Source organism: Convolutriloba macropyga, chromosome 3 (genome assembly GCF_964194025.1).
Source record: "Convolutriloba macropyga chromosome 3, txConMacr16.3, whole genome shotgun sequence".
NCBI classification, from domain to species: domain Eukaryota; kingdom Metazoa; phylum Xenacoelomorpha; order Acoela; family Convolutidae; genus Convolutriloba; species Convolutriloba macropyga.
This window is the reverse complement of record NC_134470.1, coordinates 10,808,651-10,828,142: the sequence shown is the minus strand read 5'-3', so window position 1 is coordinate 10,828,142 and position 19,492 is coordinate 10,808,651. Positions and strand designations below refer to the sequence as shown.

The 19,492-nt window shown below is 32.0% G+C and overlaps 2 protein-coding genes across 8 annotated transcripts in view; both read left to right on the top strand.

Moving 5' to 3' along the window:
• LOC142336525 (uncharacterized) overlaps window positions 1-3,258 on the top strand; it is a 45,082-nt gene extending 41,824 nt beyond the window's left edge. The window contains exon 15 of the mRNA XM_075385432.1: window positions 3,243-3,258. Within this exon, the coding sequence (XP_075241547.1) occupies window positions 3,243-3,258 (16 nt within the window). The remainder of the gene's footprint in view (window positions 1-3,242) is intronic.
• LOC142335926 (uncharacterized) overlaps window positions 1-19,492 on the top strand; it is a 55,336-nt gene that overhangs the window by 14,718 nt on the left and 21,126 nt on the right. For all 7 annotated transcript variants that reach the window (XM_075384323.1, XM_075384327.1, XM_075384326.1 and 4 more), the window contains 3 exons: window positions 4,750-5,129; window positions 7,692-7,894; window positions 15,220-15,369. In XM_075384323.1, coding sequence (XP_075240438.1) covers window positions 4,970-5,129; window positions 7,692-7,894; window positions 15,220-15,369 — 513 coding nt within the window. In that variant the 5' untranslated portion in view covers window positions 4,750-4,969. The remainder of the gene's footprint in view (window positions 1-4,749; window positions 5,130-7,691; window positions 7,895-15,219; window positions 15,370-19,492) is intronic.

Sequence of the window (19,492 nt, the reverse complement as noted above, 5' to 3'; positions counted from 1 at the left end):
AAATTTTTATAGGGCTCTGGATTTCAACTAGCTCTCTTTTGGAGATTGAAGAGATTGTTTCAGCGCTTTCCAGGTCTCCAATTTCGGCAAACTTAAACAAAGTGGACCAAAAAAGTATATTTTGGGCAATTTCTGATTAAAAATTTCTGAACTTTGAAAATGTTATCAAAGTTTTGAGCCAAAATAATCTCCAATTAAAGAATTCAGCAACGCCCTTCTATCTGTAACGGTAACATTAACACGCCAACGTTAAAATTCTAACTTATTTTTTATATTAGCAAAATTGAGCCAAATTTTAGCAAAAATTACGGCAAATGTGAAGAAATCTACCGAATATTCACAAAAGTTTTAACCTCGATAGCTCCCTGTAAAAACAAAATTCGAAAAAAATATTTTTAATCCCAAATTCTGGGATGAACGTGCTTTTTAATGATACGACACTCAAATCTCTACGATGAATATATCGATCGACGAAAATTGTCTGAACAAAAAAAAACCCATCTGATTATATAGTTCCTCTCTCCCCACTAAAGTGGGGGTCGGAACAATTATGATATTACAGCTGACCCACAAAACAAAACTTGTAGTATTCATATTAGATCACATATGATTCCTACTTACCATACAAGGTCATTTATGATTTCCTGGTTGACACCCTAGGATCGTATAGGTTTTCCTAGTAATGGTACACTTATCATACCAAAACCTTTGAGTGCATTAAAAATGTTTATTTAATTTCGACAAAAGTTGTTAAAAATTAATAGCAATATATGAAGTCGTAAACGGCATGAAACCAGTGACGAAAGCTCTGTTTACTGTACTTTGAAGGTTCCTGAATTACCATTTCTATGTACCAAATTCAGCAGTAGCACTACAAATCAATTCAGTTTAAAGGACGTTAAACTAAGAAATCGCAAACTTGGATGTAAGAAAGAAAATAGTTAATAAGTGGCTTCATTAAACATCTTTTCTATTTTTATAGAAATTCGGTTAATCTGAACCAAATCATTGAAATTATTCCTACTCAAAAAAGGGAAAAAAGGAATCCTGTGGCAAAAACCAAGAACAATGTTTTTTAATGTATTCCTATTCAAATCAAACTATTTATCATTAATTAAATTACGGAAAGCTTGCAATTACAAAGAAAATGCTTTGGTCTGTGTGATGTCACATAGAATCGTACCATCTATAACTATAAAGATCAACTCTTAAATCAGAAAACCCGAATTTTTTCTCCTATACGATTCTAGCAAGACTTTAACAACGATAAATCATATATGTTACTATTAGAGAAACTGGGAAATCGTGCTGTTAACATCATCAATGTATGCTACATAAAGCCTACAACGATGAAATGTTTCACAACCAATAATTATGTGTTCCCAGGTCGAGGTTTTCATTTGTCCTCGTTTATGACGCAGACCGTTTTTGAACGCACACGAGGATTTTTTTAACAAGCAACATGAACGCACTTGTACTTACGGTTGAGCCAAAGTCTGCCCCACAGACGAGCCAGAAACTTCATCATAGGCGAGCTAAAGTCTGCACCATACACTTTTTAAGCATCTTTTTTTAGCAGTACTCTCGGAAAATTGTCTCAAGTTGATTGAAACTTATACAAACGGCGGAGTTACAAACAAACAACCATAGGAGAATTGAGTCCGAGCAAGCATTAAAAATCCGCGCTCTTAGACTCTCTCTGAGTAAAACCAAACAAACAAAACAAAACAAAACAAATTATAACATATAGCTATTTCTGAAGTTATTTCGGAATTTGTCTCAAATTGATAGAAAAAACCAACTTTTGCCCGTAAATATATGCCCGTTGAAATTGACTATGCCCGTCTAAATTGACACAGTACTTTAGATGAAATCATTAGAAACGTGAAGCATGCTCCGATTTTTCAGCCAGTAACTTATAATTTTTAAACAAAATCCAGCAAAGCGACATAAAACTGGACCTCGGAAAAAATTTAGGATGTAAAGCCAGCGCAGTCTGTACTTTCTGGACTCTGAAAACTTCTTCCATGAAGTTGGATTAATTTCCCACCTCTCCGCATAATCCTCCAGGTTGTTTTGTATGATATGTCAAAGAAAGAACTCACAAAATAGTTGTATAAATTAAAAAAAACATTTTGAATTCCAAAACTTAAAGATTCCAAAAACTTGATGGATCGAAACAAAGCTTAAAAAACACAGTTTGCAAGCAGCAATACCACAAATGACAGAAAGCTGCTTCAATACTAAAATCAGTTTGAAACAATAATTATTTAAAATTTTTTGAACTTAGAGCCTAATAACTTTTTGAGCAGGAAAATTTAAGTAACGAATTAAATACTGTGGGCAAGAAGAACTTACATTCAACAGAAAGCGACTATTCCCGTCTAATTTTAGAAGAAAAAACTGGCCCTCGAAAAAAATTCAAGATGCATAGCCAGCGCAGTCTGTATTTTCTCGAGCTCTCTTTACTGTCCAAGACGACAAGAAAGATTGTGCGATTTTTTCTGGCAGCCCAAAAAAAATCGAGTGCCTTTATAGAACACTTATTAAGTCACATTTAATCTACAGCACGTGGGTGAAGGTCCCCAAAAGGGCAAAAAGGAAATGACGAGCCAAAGTCTGGATCATAAACTTGTTTGGTCTTTGTGAGTCTTTTCTTAAACTGAACGAGCCAAAGTCTGTATCATATCGTATTTTGGTCTGGACAAGTCTTTTCATAAGCGTTTTTGAACGAGCACATGAACGCACAAAAAAATTAAACGAGGCAATGTCTGGATCATAAGCATTATTGGTCTGACTGTGTATTTTCATAGGCAAAAATGGTCTGGATGGGTATTTTCATGAGGAGTTTTGAACGAGGACCTCAATCTGGGTTTGTATTGGTCCTATATGAGCGGTAAAAGAAAGCAATTCCCGGCCAAACAGTTTTAAGAATTCAAAAGTTTTTCAAATTAGAAGCAAACTGATATGGAATCTTTATACAGAAACAAAATATGAGACTGATGGCGAGTTTGTGGCGAGCTTGATGAGTGGTGATCTCGATTATTGATTAGTTTCGAATTTCATGTTGGATTATATTAAGATTAAATGTATACTGATCAAATGTAGAGATTAAATGTATTGTTCACGTTGAACTAGCAGTCGAAATATACGCTTCTAATTTGTATTCTTACACATTAAAAAAATTGATGTAAAATTGTCTGAACTCTACTCAGTTAATTGCATATTCAGGTGAATTTCAGGTGTGCAGATAATTGAATTGCACCTAAACTTTAATTCAGGTTTTTTTAACCTGAACTGATTCAGGATCAGTTACCTGAAAAAAATCCACAATGGAGTATGCATTGCAACACTCAAATTTTTGTTGTTGTTAAAACCTTGTTACGACAAATTTTTGTCTTTCAATAGAGAATTCATGTTTTAGGTCATGAGATCAGAAACATCAAATTCAATTTTCTGCAAAATAAGCGGTACTATGTCTGCATATGGCTAAACTAGTCTGTATATAGCTAAAAAAAAGTCACAAGATCAATGTAATTCTCCAGAAATAGAGTAAGAAAAATTATAGTTTTGTTTCTTGCTCCGAACTTTTTTCAGTCAGTCATTCATTGATTGAAACTTGAAGAACCAAAAACGTAATTTCTCTTCCCGATAATATGCATATTGGGCAAATGATCGACCAAAAGATTATTTGAAAACAATTTTAACCCTTTTCTCTTTTCCTTTTCAAGCCTAAAACAAAACCCTGCTTCGACACTGTTGCGTCTTTCCCCACTAAATCAATTTTTTTTCGAATCAATTTAGAGACTTTCAAGTGGAAATTAGAAGCAAAAACGTAATGAAAATTGGTCTAACGAGCATTTACGGATATGATTGAGATCAGCCGCAACAAATTGTCCTAATCTGAACTCTACCTGAAGTTCTCTGCAATTTACCAGAAGAATTCAGGCGTCACTGACTGAATTCTTACTTGAAATTGATTGAAGATTTATTTCAGATCTTTTTCACCTCAATATCGCTTGATATTTTCTAGTACAAATACCTGAAATTTTCATGCAAATTCAGGTAACAGAGACCTCAACCAGAAAAATCATTTGAACATTTGAGGTGTCTTTTTCAATTAATTTTCAGGCACGTTCAGGTAAAATTTCAGCCATTGATGCCTGATTTTTTAAGGTAAATTTCAAAATTTCAAAGGGAATTCAAAGGAACTGCTGCTTGACCTCCTGTATTTTAAACCTGACATTAAGAAGAGCTTTCAGAGGCTAAATTTTCATCAAAATTTAAAAAAAATTGTACAAAGTGAAATGAAATAAGTATATTGCTAGTAGGAAATGGTTATTTAGGAGACAAAAATTAAAATCAATGCAAACATATTTTTAAACAATAGTAAAAGTTGAAAATTTCACTGAAAAATATCAAATTTTCAGTTTTTGTCTATAAATGACGTTGCATTCCACTGCAACAGTTCGTAGGGAAATCGCAACTTTTCATTCGCGAATGTCAAAATTAAGCTGCCGCTCGTGTTAAGCAAAACTGTTTGCTTATAGGATGCTGCAAAACTACATTTTCTTTTAAAATAAAACCTCAAATGTCAGCTTGTTTAATGGAAATAATACGAAAAATTAAAAAATACGAAAACCTCTTATTGGTCTAGTTTAAGTTGAACATTCTGAAAAATAAACTTCAAAAAATTTCCTAGATGCTTGTGAAAAGTAAAAATGAAGAAAAGTACTTTAACTTTTTCAGCATTCTGTTCGGACAAGGCCTGACAGCAACAAAATACGTAGAATCCTGTCTAATCAGTGGACCAGTTAAAATTTACCCTCTCTGGGTCCGCCACCGGAAAGAAATAGCCCGGATCAGAGAAGCCAACAACAACCCCTACCTCAGCCAGCCAACAATTGCCACATCGGTTCCAATAAGCCGCAAGTTCAAACCCGAGAAAAGTTCCAAAGACAAAAACCAAATGCTGGCGTCTGTTAAGAGTGCGCTGAAAACGCCGAAAGCGTTCGCTAAGAAGAAAAAGTCGAAAGGGCAAAAACAAGATGATTTGGTGTTCTCTTCGTCCGATTGGGATACTCCCACGCCACCTGCAAGAGCATCATTTACCAGCACATATACTACTCGTGAGATAATAGTCTACTCTTTTTTATGGAACCGAGAAAACGTAATTTTCATCGTTCATTCAGACACGAAAGTCAAAATTTTGGTATTTTTGTTTACAGAAATCTATAAATTGAACTGGCAAAAGTGCTGTATATTATTTCTGCCAATGAAATTGCCTTCTACATGATCAGAAAAAAAGTATTTTGTTTACCGAACTTGAATGGGTGGGAAAGATGTAGCTATCTATACTCCCTATCAGAATTATCTTGTCAATCTTGGAAGAAGTTTCAGGATTAATGAAAAATTGGCTAACAGGTTGGTTTAAGGAACAATCGATTATCTTTCAATAAAATTATGTAAAAAACGTCTATCTGGCAAGAGTCTTCCAAAAAATGTCCATGCTGTAAATTTCGTGCAAGATAGCCATTTTCGAAGAAGGCCTATTCAAAAATAGCAACTAAATCCTCCGGGAACAAAAAAATATCACGAGATAGTAAAGAAAAAGAAAAGAACCAACAAAACATTTGTTTCTCCACGGCATTAGTTATGAATAGTTCTCTTCCAGCAATTGGGGAAAATTATAGAAAATTATATTTTATTAGCTCAATAGTCGATGAGTAATAAGGTCAAACGCTGTTTGAGCAAAAAACTATATATTTTGAGTGCATCTTTTGTATGTTTTGAAAGTGTACTACATAAAATTTGAAAAAATAGAGAGGCTGGATTTTAAACTTTTTGAGCTCAAGGTATTGTAGGCTATTTTTGATAGTAAGTCATAACAGTTATTTGCAAAAAAATTGTACTAATTTAAAATCTCAGTGTTCTCAATAATCTAGTTAAGAAACAGCTGTTTACAAAGATTTTGTATGTTATCAAAAAAGCTGTTCTTGGTAAACTTCTTGTAGGAACATGAGTACTAAGAATAATTATATTTTTAAGAGGAAATCTATAGTTTTTTTTCATTTATTGGTTAAAAAAAGCAACACTTGTATTCATCTTCCAAGATCTTGAGTCCATCTTCCAAGAATTTTTCAAGATTTTCTTTCATATCGTTTTTGTTCCGGGACTACATTTTCTGGTTGGTAGAGCTGGAAAGTTCAATTCATTGTCCAAAAATCTAGTGAAGTCAAGTTAAAAATCGTGTTTTTTTTTCAAAAAAAATATTTTTCTGTTATAGTTTTTATAGCATTTCCTTCCTCATTTTATTACACTCCGGATTAACTTGGGACCAACAGCGGCCGATTTACTAAAAAAACTATTGGAGACCTGCTTTAAGACGATACAAAACCATGATTGGACAATTCGTCGAAATAAATAAAACATTAAAAGAAAAAAGATCTAAAATTTTCAAATTTGTTATTAGCAATACAAGGCAACTTCATTACTATCATTACTAGGAAATATCAAAGTTGTTATATAGCATAGTTAATTCCCAGATATATTTAATTTTTTTTCTCTTTTTTCGAATACGTAAATTTAGGATCACTGTAACATAGCAAATCAGCGCCGAATCATAGTAACTCTCAATCTGTGTTTTTACTAAGAACAGGTGATGATCATGTCTTTTTTTAACCCTGTTCAGACAAAAAAATCAGAGTAAAAACCTATCTTTGAAAAAACTCTGAGCAGTACAAAACCTAATTCTGGGTTTGATCTGGGCAATCGTAATAAACATTCTGTGAATACTCTGAATCAACTCTTTTCTCAGAAGCTAAGGATTCAGGTGCCTAAGCTTGTATTTACAAGTTTTCTGGTTTTGGCCGTTGTTTTGATATAAAGCTAAAACGTTTTTCTCAATGTTTTAAGATAGTAAATATCTTTTTCATGCTCAAAATTTCAAATTCCTTATCGAAAATTTTGAATTTTGCCATAATTTTTGTATACACATTAAGAAAACGATGTTCAGTCTAATTTCAGACAAAAAATTATCTCTGATAATGAACTGCACATCCTGAGGAATAGATACCCTTAGGATACACTGCTACCGTATTGAGTCGACGATATACTAAGGGATTTTGATGTTTCAGTTTTGAAATACTATCTTACTAGAGTCCGGGTAACTCCTCTGTTAAATGTTACCATTCAAAGCAGATAAATATTTAGAAAAAGGCTGTAGATAAAAAAAAATGGAAATTCTTTGTGTCGTAAAACAGTATTCAATTGAAAATTGAATATTATGGCTCGGATCAAGGTTTCTCCGATTAATTAGGTAAGAAAGATGATGAATGCGTTGAATAAAGTTTTCAACAATTTTAAATTTATTTAGGAAATATACCAAAACTGTGGTACGTTCTTGTGCCCCAAATGACAGAAAATGTTTCCTGAGCACAATCGCCATCCAGAACTAAACTCTCAGTAACTTCAGACTATTTTGTAAACAAGTTTCAAATTACTCAGCGAAATGTTACAAAATTAACCTCCTACAGTTGGTGACTACTCGAACGAGTAATGAAAATATTCCGTTTTGATGAATTAGTTTCATGCCCATTATACAATACTTTTTCATCAAAATTATTATTTTGATTAATATTTTAATTAATATCGAAAATTTTCGTTGCATTAAAAGTTTTTGTTAAACTTAGGCCTGACTCCGAAAGCAGGACAGAAACTGAAGCCCAAATACTCGCATGGATCGAAAGTGGGCAACTACCACGTGGGTGGGTCCTCCTCTCAGCCCACTACTCCTTTGAGGACTACATTCGATGACTCATTCAATGCCAAAGTGGATTCCACAAGTTTCGATGGAAGAGGAGCACGGACCAAGAGATCCGGATCCCTAGCTAAGGTTAGAGAAAACGCACAAAAAGGTCAACTTTCTTCTTGGAACAGGTAAAAAACCCCATTTCTCATAAAATCAGCGGCTTATTTACATTTGGAAACGTAAATTCACAGACTTCGAAAACGCTTTTATCGCAGTCTTTCGAAAAAAAGCAGTAAAAACATCCTTTTAATGTTTATCAAATTTCTTGGGATTGTTCCTTAGAAAAGTGTCTCGGACAACATTTCGAAACTAGTGTCATTTACAATAAAGTTTTGTTCAAGCTTTCGTGATAAACAGTTACCTCTTGGACAATAACCCATTTGACAATTTTTCTTATGTACTTCTGATTGTATGTGCTCGTCGTTTGTCTATCTTTCTCCGTTTCCGGCCGCGAAGGCATTTCGTTCAAAGAATTAATAAAACTCCTCGTTGTTTTCTTCCCAGTTGTTGGTTTTTGTTATATAAATCGACAAAATGCTTTTGATTTCCTCAATATCTGGTTTTGATAACGCTATGGCTCCGGTGATCCGTATGTGAAAGGGGGATGAGTCGTGTCTTTTGAATAGTCATATTAGCTTTAAATTTAAGTTTGGTAGCACATATTTTGTTCCTCAAGTTAAACATTTTATGAAGACCATCATTTCGGGGTTTGCATCATTCCATCATAATCATGACGTTTGAAACTTTTGAGTGAAAAAATCAACCTACTAAAAACGGTTGTTAAATCCCACGGAACAGAGAAATTATTAAAAACAATAAGATCTTCGCGTCCCACAAAACCTAATCCTAACCCGACTAAGGGTAGACATGCATGAGTTTAGCAGCGGGTCTAGTTAGATTACTTGAAGCTGTCTTAAATTCACATAACCTAGGAAAATTATGGGCGCCGGTGATTGACCGTTTGGCTCATCCCAATGGCCAGATTGTTTTTGGCGTAAAAACTTCAAGAAGCCAATTAACGTCATCCACTTTCAAAGCTTCTTCGCTTGATGATCATTGCTCCGATCGCTTGCTGATAAACCTAGGTAAATAATTGTGTTCAACTGGACCCGTTATTTGCTACAAATCAATAATAAATTTGGAATTTTTCAATAATTGTTTTTTACTATAATGATCTGCTTCGCGCTGTAGTTTAATTGAATCTTAAAGTTACGTTACGATTTGGAGTTAATGGTCTACCAAATGAGGAAGCGACAAAAAAGCTTTCAAAGAGTAACATTTTGTTCAAAAAACAACTAAAAGAAAAGAAAGCCGCATTGGAGGGCTAATGAAACCGGCAAAAAATGAGAGTATTAGACAAAAAACGTAAAAATAACAAAAAACCAAAAATGATTAAACGCAAAACTTGATGTAGATGTATAAAAAAAACTGAATAAAGAAATAAAAATGGCACTTGATAACACCTAACTGAAAAAATTAAACTCTACATTAATGAAAAGATAAAAAAACTCTCCTTAATGAGACTTCGTCACAATTAAAAAAATGTATCTGCAGAAAGGGAAAAATTCAAAAATAAATTTCCTTTATAAAAACCAGTTTTAGCAGTTAAAACCATTAGCTATCAATCGAAATCATTAAAAGGGTTCCTCTGTACTTCTTGACGTATAATTGAGGAAGCATTTGAAACTTGTTAATTTGTACCTCCTTAGTAGGCAATTTAAACCTGCCATTATCCAGATAACGTTATACCAAACCAAATAGAACAACAAAATCGGGCTCCAACTGTTAAAAAAATCAAATCAATTAGCACGAAAAAATTTTTGCAGCCGTTAAAAGGATAATCTGTTCACTGAAAACATTATAAACCCATTTATGCAAACTTTCAACGCCAAAGAGACCTCCCCAATATATGGTTGTCTCGGCTAAAAACAACCTCAAAAACTCGATCGCAGATAACCAAAAAAGTTTTTTTTAAATGAAAATGCGGAGTTTCAAAGCCACGAAACCATGATTTAAAAACAAGACAGTCTAAAACATTGCTCTTTAACTCGCCAGAAGGAGAAAACGGTCTGTCTTTACTGAAAATTAGCTACTTTTGAAACACAGAAGTTAAAAAAGACAAAACTGAAACATCAATTAATTTTTTTAGAAAACAATTTTTTTGAAAAGTCAAGAAAAACCATAAGCCTTCAACCAAAAAAGATTGACTAGAAAATCTTTGGAATAGAAATTGGCTTGTTCTTAGTGAGACTAAGACTACATAACTATGAGCATGGCCAGAAATCACAATTAGACAAACAATCTTCGACAAACAAAATCACAATGAAACCACAGTATTGAAGCCAAAAAACTATGAGAAATTTAAAAAAAACTATAATCAACTGAAATCATTTTAATTTTTTACCTGGGTCTCATTTGACCATCAATTGGCCCTTTTTGTACTGAGTCTAAGTATCTAAGTAAAACATAACAAGCAACTTTGATAATAAAAGAAAACTCATAAGAGTGCTTATGAAAACAATTTGTCTAAGACATATAAACATCAGTTATATAATATAACAGCAAACGTTAATGATTGCTTCAGCAAAAGGCAGGTTTTTTAATCAATATTGAGACTCAATTAGATAACGTCGAAAAACAAAAAAATTAAAAAGTTTAAAAAGCCTTTCACATTCTGAACTTGTTTCTTCTGAAAGTCATTAAAACCATTAGTTATAATAGAGAACTTTTGTTGAATCATTTATACATAAAAAAATCTACTGACATTTTTCAGCATATAGAATATTTTGAAAGACCAAAAAACGTCAACAAACACTACTAAAAAAATTAAAAATCTGTTAAGTTTTCCAGGTGAACTTTGTTGCAGCCGTCAAAGCCATAAAATGTTCCCCAAGAACAAAAAAAAACTTAGACGTGGATATTTCATTAACGTGATACTTTGACAAACAAACAAAATTGAACCTCTAATATAGACAAGCATGTAAAAGACTTCTTCCAAAACCGTAGTACCAAAGCCGAAAAGCATTAGCTAAAATAAAATTCATTAAAAATAACAAATTCAATTTCAAATGGAAAAAATAAGAGACAAAGTTCAAAACTTCAATGATATTCATTTCAAAACAAATAAAAGCAAAATAATAGGAGCCTCAGATATCAATTGAAAACACGGTATAGTTTATTCGTTCCAAATAAACAAACCAAGTGAGTTTTTTTATTAGCAAGACTAAACCATGACTCTGCAAAAAGATCAAAAAGTGAAGGCTAAACACAAGAAAACAATTCAAGCTTTTTATAAACGTTTTGTCGAAGTTTTAAAAACCCACGAGCTTGTACTCAAGAACTAATCTGTATTGTGCTTTGTAGCTCATTTGCTAGTAAAGATTACTTCAACTAAATCTTAGAAGCTTTTCTTTTGAGTTAGTGTTAAAAACAAAGAAGCTTTTCTTTAGAGACAAACATATATTGGGGAGGTCGTTTTGGCGTTGAAAGTTTGCATAAATGGGTTTATAATGTTTTCAGTGAACAGATTATCTTTTTAACGGCTGCGAAAATTTTTTCGTGCTAATCGATTTGATTTTTTTAACAGTGAAGCAAGTAATCTTTACTAGCAAATGAGCTACAAAGCACAAAACAGATTAGTTCTTGAGTACAAGCTCATGGGTTTTTAAAACTTCGACAAAACTTTTATAAAAAGCTTGAATTGTTTTCTTGTGTTTAGCTTTCACTTTTTGATCTTTTTGCAGAGTCATGGTTTAGTCTTACTAATAAAAAAACTCACTTGGTTTGTTTATTTGGAACGAATAAACTATACCCTGTTTTCAATTGACATCTGAGGCTCCTATTATTTTGCTTTTTTTGTTTTGAAATGAATATCATTGAAGTTTTGAACTTTGTCTCTTAATTTTTCCATTTGAAATTGAATTTGTTATTTTTAAAGAATTTTTTTAGCTAATGCTTTTCGGTTTTGGTACTACGGTTTTGGAAGAAGTCTTTTACCTGCTTGCCTATATTAGAGGTTCAATTTTGTTTGTTTGTCAAATTATCACGTTAATGACATATCAACGTCTAAGTTTTTTTTGTTCTTGGGGAACATTTTATGGCTTTGACGGCTGCAACAAAGTTCACTTGGAAAACTTAATAGATTTTTAGTTTTTTAGTAGTGTTTGTTGACGTTTTCTGATCTTTCAAAATATTGTATATGCTGAAAAATGTCAGTAGATTTTTTTATGTATAAATGATTCAACAAAAGTTCTCTATTATAACTAATGGTTTTAATGACTTTCAGAAGAAACAAATTCAGAATGTGAAAGGCTTTTTAAAATTTTTAATTTTTTCTTTTTTGACGTTATCTAATTGAGTCTCAATATTGATAAAAAAAACCAGCCTTTTGCTGAAGCAATCATTAACGTTTGCTGTTATATTATTTAACTGATGTTTATATGTCTTAGACAAATTTTTTTCATAAGCACTCTTATGAGTTTTCTTTAATCATCAAAGTTGCTCGTTATGTTTTACTTAGATACTTAGACTCAGTACAAATAGGGCCAATTGATGGTCAAATGAGACCCAGGTAAAAAATTAAAATGATTTCAGTTGATTATAGTTTTTTAAAATTTTTTTTATCTTTTGATCTTCTGTGTTTCAAAAGTAGCTAATTTTCAGTAAAGACTGACGGTTTTCTCCTTCTGGCGAGTTAAAGAGCAATGTTTTAGACTGTCTTGTTTTTAACTCATGGTTGCAAAAAATTTTAACGACTGCAAAAAATTTCCGCAGCCGTTAAAAGGATAATCTGTTCACTGAAAACATTATAAACCCATTTATGAAATTATTATAAACCCTTTTAACGGCTGCAAAAAATTTTCGCGGCCGTTAAAAAGATAATCTGTTCACTGAAAACATTATAAACCCATTTATGCAACCCAATTCATTAAAAATAACAAATTCAAATTCAAATGGAAAAATTAAGAGACAAAGTTCAAAACTTCAATGATATTCATTTCAAAACAAATAAAAGCAAAATAATAGGAGCCTCAGATATCAATTGAAAACACGGTAAAGTTTATTCGTTCCAAATAAACAAACCAAGTGATTTTTTTTTATTAGTAAGACTAAACCATGACTCTGCAAAAAGATCAAAAAGTGAAAGCTAAACACAAGAAAACAATTCAAGCTTTTTATAAAAGTTTTGTGGAAGTTTTAAAAACCCATGAGCTTGTACTCAAGAACTAATCTGTATTGTGCTTTGTAGCTCATTTGCTAGTGAAGATTACTTGCTTCAACTAAATCTTAGAAGCTTTTCTTTTGAGTTAGTCATTGACATAAAAAACAAAAAACTTCTAAAAACAATTCAAAAAAAAGATCGAGCCCTTATACGATGCAAACAATTTTCGGTTAAAAGAGTCCACAAAGAGAATAAACCTGGCCCTAATGTAGTTGCGCCTTCAACTAACCCCTAATTGTTGCAATTGTATGCGAAATAAATAGTAAAGCAGATGAAATTTTCCAATATTTTTAAAATGAATGATGCATTTTGGATGCATCTCGAGTTATATTAGCAAAAATGGGCAAAGTTTCAATTCAAGAGGACCCTAATAGGAATTACAACAAGCCCGCTTTTGAAGTTGTGAAAAAATGTACAGGCTGTTTTCAGGTCTCTAATTCTGGCAAAGTGAAGAAAAAGGGATATAAAACCTTTTTTGGCAACATTTTTGAGGAAAAAGTCTTAATTGCAAAAAAATATAGCAAGAATTTAGCAAAAAAACTTGAATCAAACCGTTCAACAACTCCCTCTATCTTTAGAGGTAAAATCAACAAAACTATTGTTGAGAAATGTAACAAAGTTTTAGAAATACTAACGAAAATTTGAGCTACAATTATGAAAAATGTGAGAAAAGCAACGGAAATATGTCTATTGTTCATGATTATTTGAACTTCGATATCTCCTCGAAAAAAAAAACGAAATTCAAATATCTTTTTGATTCTATATTCTACTCTGGACGGCCTTTTTATTGATAACACACACAACTCTCTACTATGAAAACATCGGCCGGCGAGTATTGAATGACCAAAAAATTATTTATGAGTATATAGTTCCTCCCTCCCACTAAAATGGCGTCGGAACAATGATAATTATAATAAAACTACAAATTAATATTAATAATAATAATAATAATAATAAAAATAATAATAATAATAATAATAATAATAATAATAACAATAATAATAATAATAATAATAATAATAATAATAATAATAATAATAATAATAATAATAATAATAATAATAATAATAATAATAATAATAATAATAATAATAATAATAATAATAACAATAATACTAATAATAATCATAAAACTAACACCAAAAGTAATAAGAGTAATGGTAATAATGATATCAATATTTAAAAAAAGATGATCATAATAATAATGAAAATAAAAATAAATATAATTTATATGATATTGAGAACTACAATTTTAATAATAGCAGTAGTGAAAGATGCCACCCATCAATAATATCTTTTCAGACAAAAGGTGAGCTCAACGTGCTCAAAAAATTAACTAACATAACTGAACCAAACAAAAATTGATTGGCACTTCTATTTTCTTCACAACGCTACTGATATCAGATAACAACACTGATATCAGAGGACTGCCGAAATCTGTAAACATTGTATACAGAAAGTTGGGAATATGGTTTTTAACATCTGTAACTAAACTTAAATTTTAAATTAGGCTTTTGATCTCTCAATGTATCGATTTATTGCCGATAGAAACCATTAATAACGAATGCGAGAGTTGAAAGTAGTAGTCTAATGTGCTTAATTTGCGCGATTTCTGCATTCCTTATTTTAGCTGTCCTAGCTACGAACAAAATATTTTTTTAATGCTGCAGGTTATATGTCGACTCTCCATTACCAATACTGTTATGGGACACTTTAGGGGATTTTTGTAGCTAGGCAGCAGGGCAGTATTATTGGACTCTTGACACATTATTCAGAAAAATATTCGGAAATTATTCTAAAATCAGACTTGGATTAGACTTGCCAAGTCTTAAATCAGACTTGGATTAGACTTGCCAAGTCTCAGCCCAGACTTGGATTTAGACTGCCAAGTGTAAAAAGTGACATGATCATAGTTCTGAATCAGTAATGAAATAAGACTTAGATTTAGACTTGCCCAGTACTGAAATTGACTTGGCGTTAGGTCTGGGAATTATTATATATAGACGCTTGGAGTACAGATTCACTTGTAGTACTGCTTTATTAGCGGGGAACCATCAATGAGGCGCATCTGTAAAATGAGGCATAACCTTTTTCAAGCAAAAATGGCTGCGACTATTCAGCACCCATCGAAGTTCAACACTTTTTATATTTTAAAATCTGTCGAAAAAGCATAATGTATTTTTTTCAGGTGAAAAAGTTGTTCACGAAGAGGCCGCTGAGTGATTTTGAAAAGAGGAAACTTGGGAAAGGGGAGGGGAGTGACATTGAACAGACTGAAATTTCAACGATGAGCAGACCCTTCTACATAAAAGGACTCGATGACCTGACCGTTGTCAAGGTGAGCAAACAATTCACTTTATAATTTACTCTATGATTTTGAATAGTATAATCAAATGAGTAGTATACTCTTTAATTAAGCCCCCTTATTTTGGAGTGCGGAGAGCCTGACCCAGGTTGAGGACACCAAAAATCCCAAAAATTTTGATTTGTAAAATTTGTACTACTTTGTATGAAGGTTCTACATAATTGCTATGAATCTTGTAATATCTTATAAAATTTTATTGGAGAACCTTAAAAACAAGTATCATATATGCTTAAATATCTCGACAAAAATATTATATATTATATTATCTCGACAAAAATATATTATTTTATTACTAAAATTCTTACAAAAGCCTACAAAAGTAATAAAAACAAGGCGGCTCGGTAATGTGCGATGGCACATAAGGTTCCGACCCCGCCCATCCAAAATTTTGGCATAATTGTCTACCAAATGAGGAACAGATAGAAAAACCCAAAAATTATTTTTTGCGAATCCCAAAAAAGCCCAAGTTTTTTTCAAAAAATTCTGTATAAACGATAAGATAGCCTCCGAAGCAAATAACTCAGTGGAGTAAAAATTGATGCATTAGATTTCTGTAATATGTCAATATTAAGAAAGCGAGTCAAGACGAACAGCAAAATCAAACAACAACAACAACAAACATTAATTACATCAAAAACTTTATGTCCGTTTTAAAAAACAAAATTTAATAACACAATCAATATACCGTCAGATATACCTAAAACTAAACAAAATAACTTATAAATCACAAGAAAAAATACGGACCAGTCCAAAATAAGGTTTGGTAACAATTAGACAAAAAAGAACAAAAACAGTAAAGTTAAAAAATTGGCTTCTTTTTTTTTTTAAAAAATGAACTTCAAAGTAATGAAGACCAATAGAAATCGAGTAAAATATCCCAAAGATTTGCAATTACCAATGCTTTTATAGAAGGGCATTAGGACCTGTCCTTATTCATTTTTTTAAGCGGCTAAAAAGAACAACAAAAAATAACAAACAAAAATTCAATTGAAACTTGCCAGAAAACGCTGTCAGAACCGTCAAGCCATATTTTGGCCCCCAAAATAAATTCGATTGCGCCTTCTTCAAACAACTATAATGTAGTACGTGGCCATTCATTATTAAGACTAGGTAACAAGTAGACAAAAAAGCGAAGTGCTAACGTATGTAATACTTTTAATTTTTTTTTCGAATTAAAATTACATTCAATGTCATGAAAGGCATTAATTAACAAAAGAGCTATTTAAATAGGGTCGTTTATTCATGAAAAAGAAGTCCTTGAGTCCTGTAATTATCCAGAATATTTCTTGGATTTACAAAAAGAACGTCAAATATGACAAAAATCAAATTAATTTACTTTTTTTTGTGAAAAACCGGTGTCGAAGCCAGTAAGGTCATAACAAATTCTTTAAGAAAAAGATTTTGGGACACCAATCCCTTTTATTCCTTGACACCCATAATGTCATATTTGAACTGTAATTAACTAACGAGATTAGGTAACAAAAAGAAACATAAAAAGAACAAAATTGCGAAGTTAAAAAGTTTTTTTTAAATTTTGGAAAACGATTGTTTTCAAAGTCATGAAAGCCATCAGCTATCTACTAATATCAGAATATCGGTTCTTCTATTCTTCCATAAAAAGCCAATGAAAGCTATCACTATACAGGAAGTTTCATACGACCAAAACGACAAAGTATAAATGACAGTTAGAGACAAAATTAAAAAATTCAACTGATTTCTTCAAGAAAGAGGCGTCGAGGCCGTTAAAACGATGATGTATATCTTTCAGGATTTTGATATGTTCAATTTTGCCTTATTCTGAATGCTAATAAAGTGACATGAGAACTGTCAATAATGTGATAATGTGACAAAATTAGAAAACGTGAAAAACTGGCAAATATCAAAACAAACAAAAATCTGAAATCTTGTAGCATCAAAGCCTGAAAACAATAACTTCAGGCTTAAAACTGCAACCAAGAATGAACGTTAAGTCAGTAGAAAGAAAAAGCAGTCTTTCTTTGCTGACACTAAGCTCGAAATTGAACAAATTAAGAAAAAAATAGAGGAAAAGTTAATTAAGCCATTATTTATTGAAAGGTCAGTTATTTTTTAAAAAAGAAACGACCATAAACTTTCAATTAAGAAACTAAATGCATTAACTTGAAGTTGCCTAGCAAGCGAATTGGTTGGACCTATCACTCCTGAGCTTTGATTTGATATTATTTATATTATTCTTTATTATTTAAAAAAAGTCTTTTTTTTAAAAAAAAAAGACCGACTGATTACAACCCGATTTTTTTTGGGTTGTAACAGTCCAAGAATGGCCCAAGACTAGCCCTGCTAACACATATTGTCCTTAGGAACAATTGATTCTTCGAATGTTGTTGATATAGATAATTTGTTAGTTGAAAACTCAAAATAAATTCGGCATTTTTGATAATCAACGAGTAAAGTTAGCAAAAAACGGCAAAGTTTTAACTACAGTGCACTCTCAGCCAACTCTGAAGTAGAAATAGCCCCCCTCTGAGTCTACAAAGATTGTATGAGTGTTGTTTGGGGGTGTACTATCGGCAAATTTAATCAAAGTGGACTAAAGTAGCTTATTTAGTGCTGTTTTTGATGAAAAAGGCTAGAGTTTGAAATGTTTATCCAGATTTTTTGACCAAAAAAAATTAAATCAAAACAATCAACAATGCTTGTTCGTCTTCAAAAATAAAATCAACGACACTATTCTTAAAAATTACAACAAATCTTAGCAAAATTGACGAAAATTTAGGCAAAAATTACGGAAAATGTGAATAAAAACAACGTGAATTCACTCTTCTTTTCTCAAAAGTTTAAACCTGGATAACTCCCTGTAGAAAACGAAAATTAAAAAAATCTTTTTAATTCCATATTCTACGCTGGACGAGCTTTCTAATGATACCAGTCTCAACTCTCTACGATGAATATATCGGGCGGCGAAAATTCACGGAACAAAAAAAAAACCCATTTGAGTATATAGTTCCTCCCCCCTCAAGAGGGTCGGAACAATAAACCATTGTTGGAATGATACATGGAAGGGCTAGCTAGTTTACTAAATAAGTTAGTACCACTTCACATTCATGGCCATAATTCTTATCAAAACTGAAGCTAAGTCAAAACTTTAGTCAGAAAAATTAGCATTCAGATTACTTTGATTTGGAGAGCGTTTTGTCTGCAGCCCCAACAGCCTATTAACAAAAAATTTTGTCATGGGACACAATTCGTGCGTGAAAAATAGTGCGCAAGGTTGCAGAAAAATATTTAAAACTATCAGTATTAATCCACTAGTACAAAAAATGTTCTGTTTACGGTTTGAACAAGAATTAGTTTTCTGGTACATTATTTTGAAGGCGATTCAGTTGATTACTAAACTTAGATTACTATGAACGCATGATGAAAAGTGATGTTTACTGGAGAATAGAAACATTTCTTTCAGCAATTGAAAGAATTAATCCAAAAAATATCCAAAACCTTAGGAGAAAACCGATAAACAACCATTGATCTGGTCTCCACAATAAACTCTAGATTTTTTAAACTCCGTTTTTTTCTGCAATTTTCATTTTCATGTAATTCATCACATGAAAATGAAATGTCATTCTTTTGACATTTAAGAACATTCACCTTGTAAAAATTTTTTTTCAAAGAATTTTCCAATTTTATCTATCTATTCGAAAATGTTGCAACTCATGCAAATATTCAGACAGATCTATATTACACTGAAAAGAGCGCTGATCGGTGAGTGAACAGGTTGAAACAATTCTGGTCAGCCTAAGCTAAGGTTTCAAATTTTTTGCTGTTTTTACACTGAACAGTCTTTGATGTTTTTTGCCTGAATTTATTAAAGTTTTCCCTGAAAAAAGTGAGATAATCAGATATGACCGAAGTCAAAATGCAGACTGAGTTATATTATCATTCAGATGTGAATTACAATGATGATACTATGAACTCATTCAAGTATTTCTGACAATTTCGTTCAAAATAGTTAATCCCCCTACGATAAGAAAACGCACAAATACTTTTGCATGAACTGGTAAAATGAAACAGTCGATAGCAGGAGCTTCACAGGTTATTACAGTACAATTGTTTGTCCGCG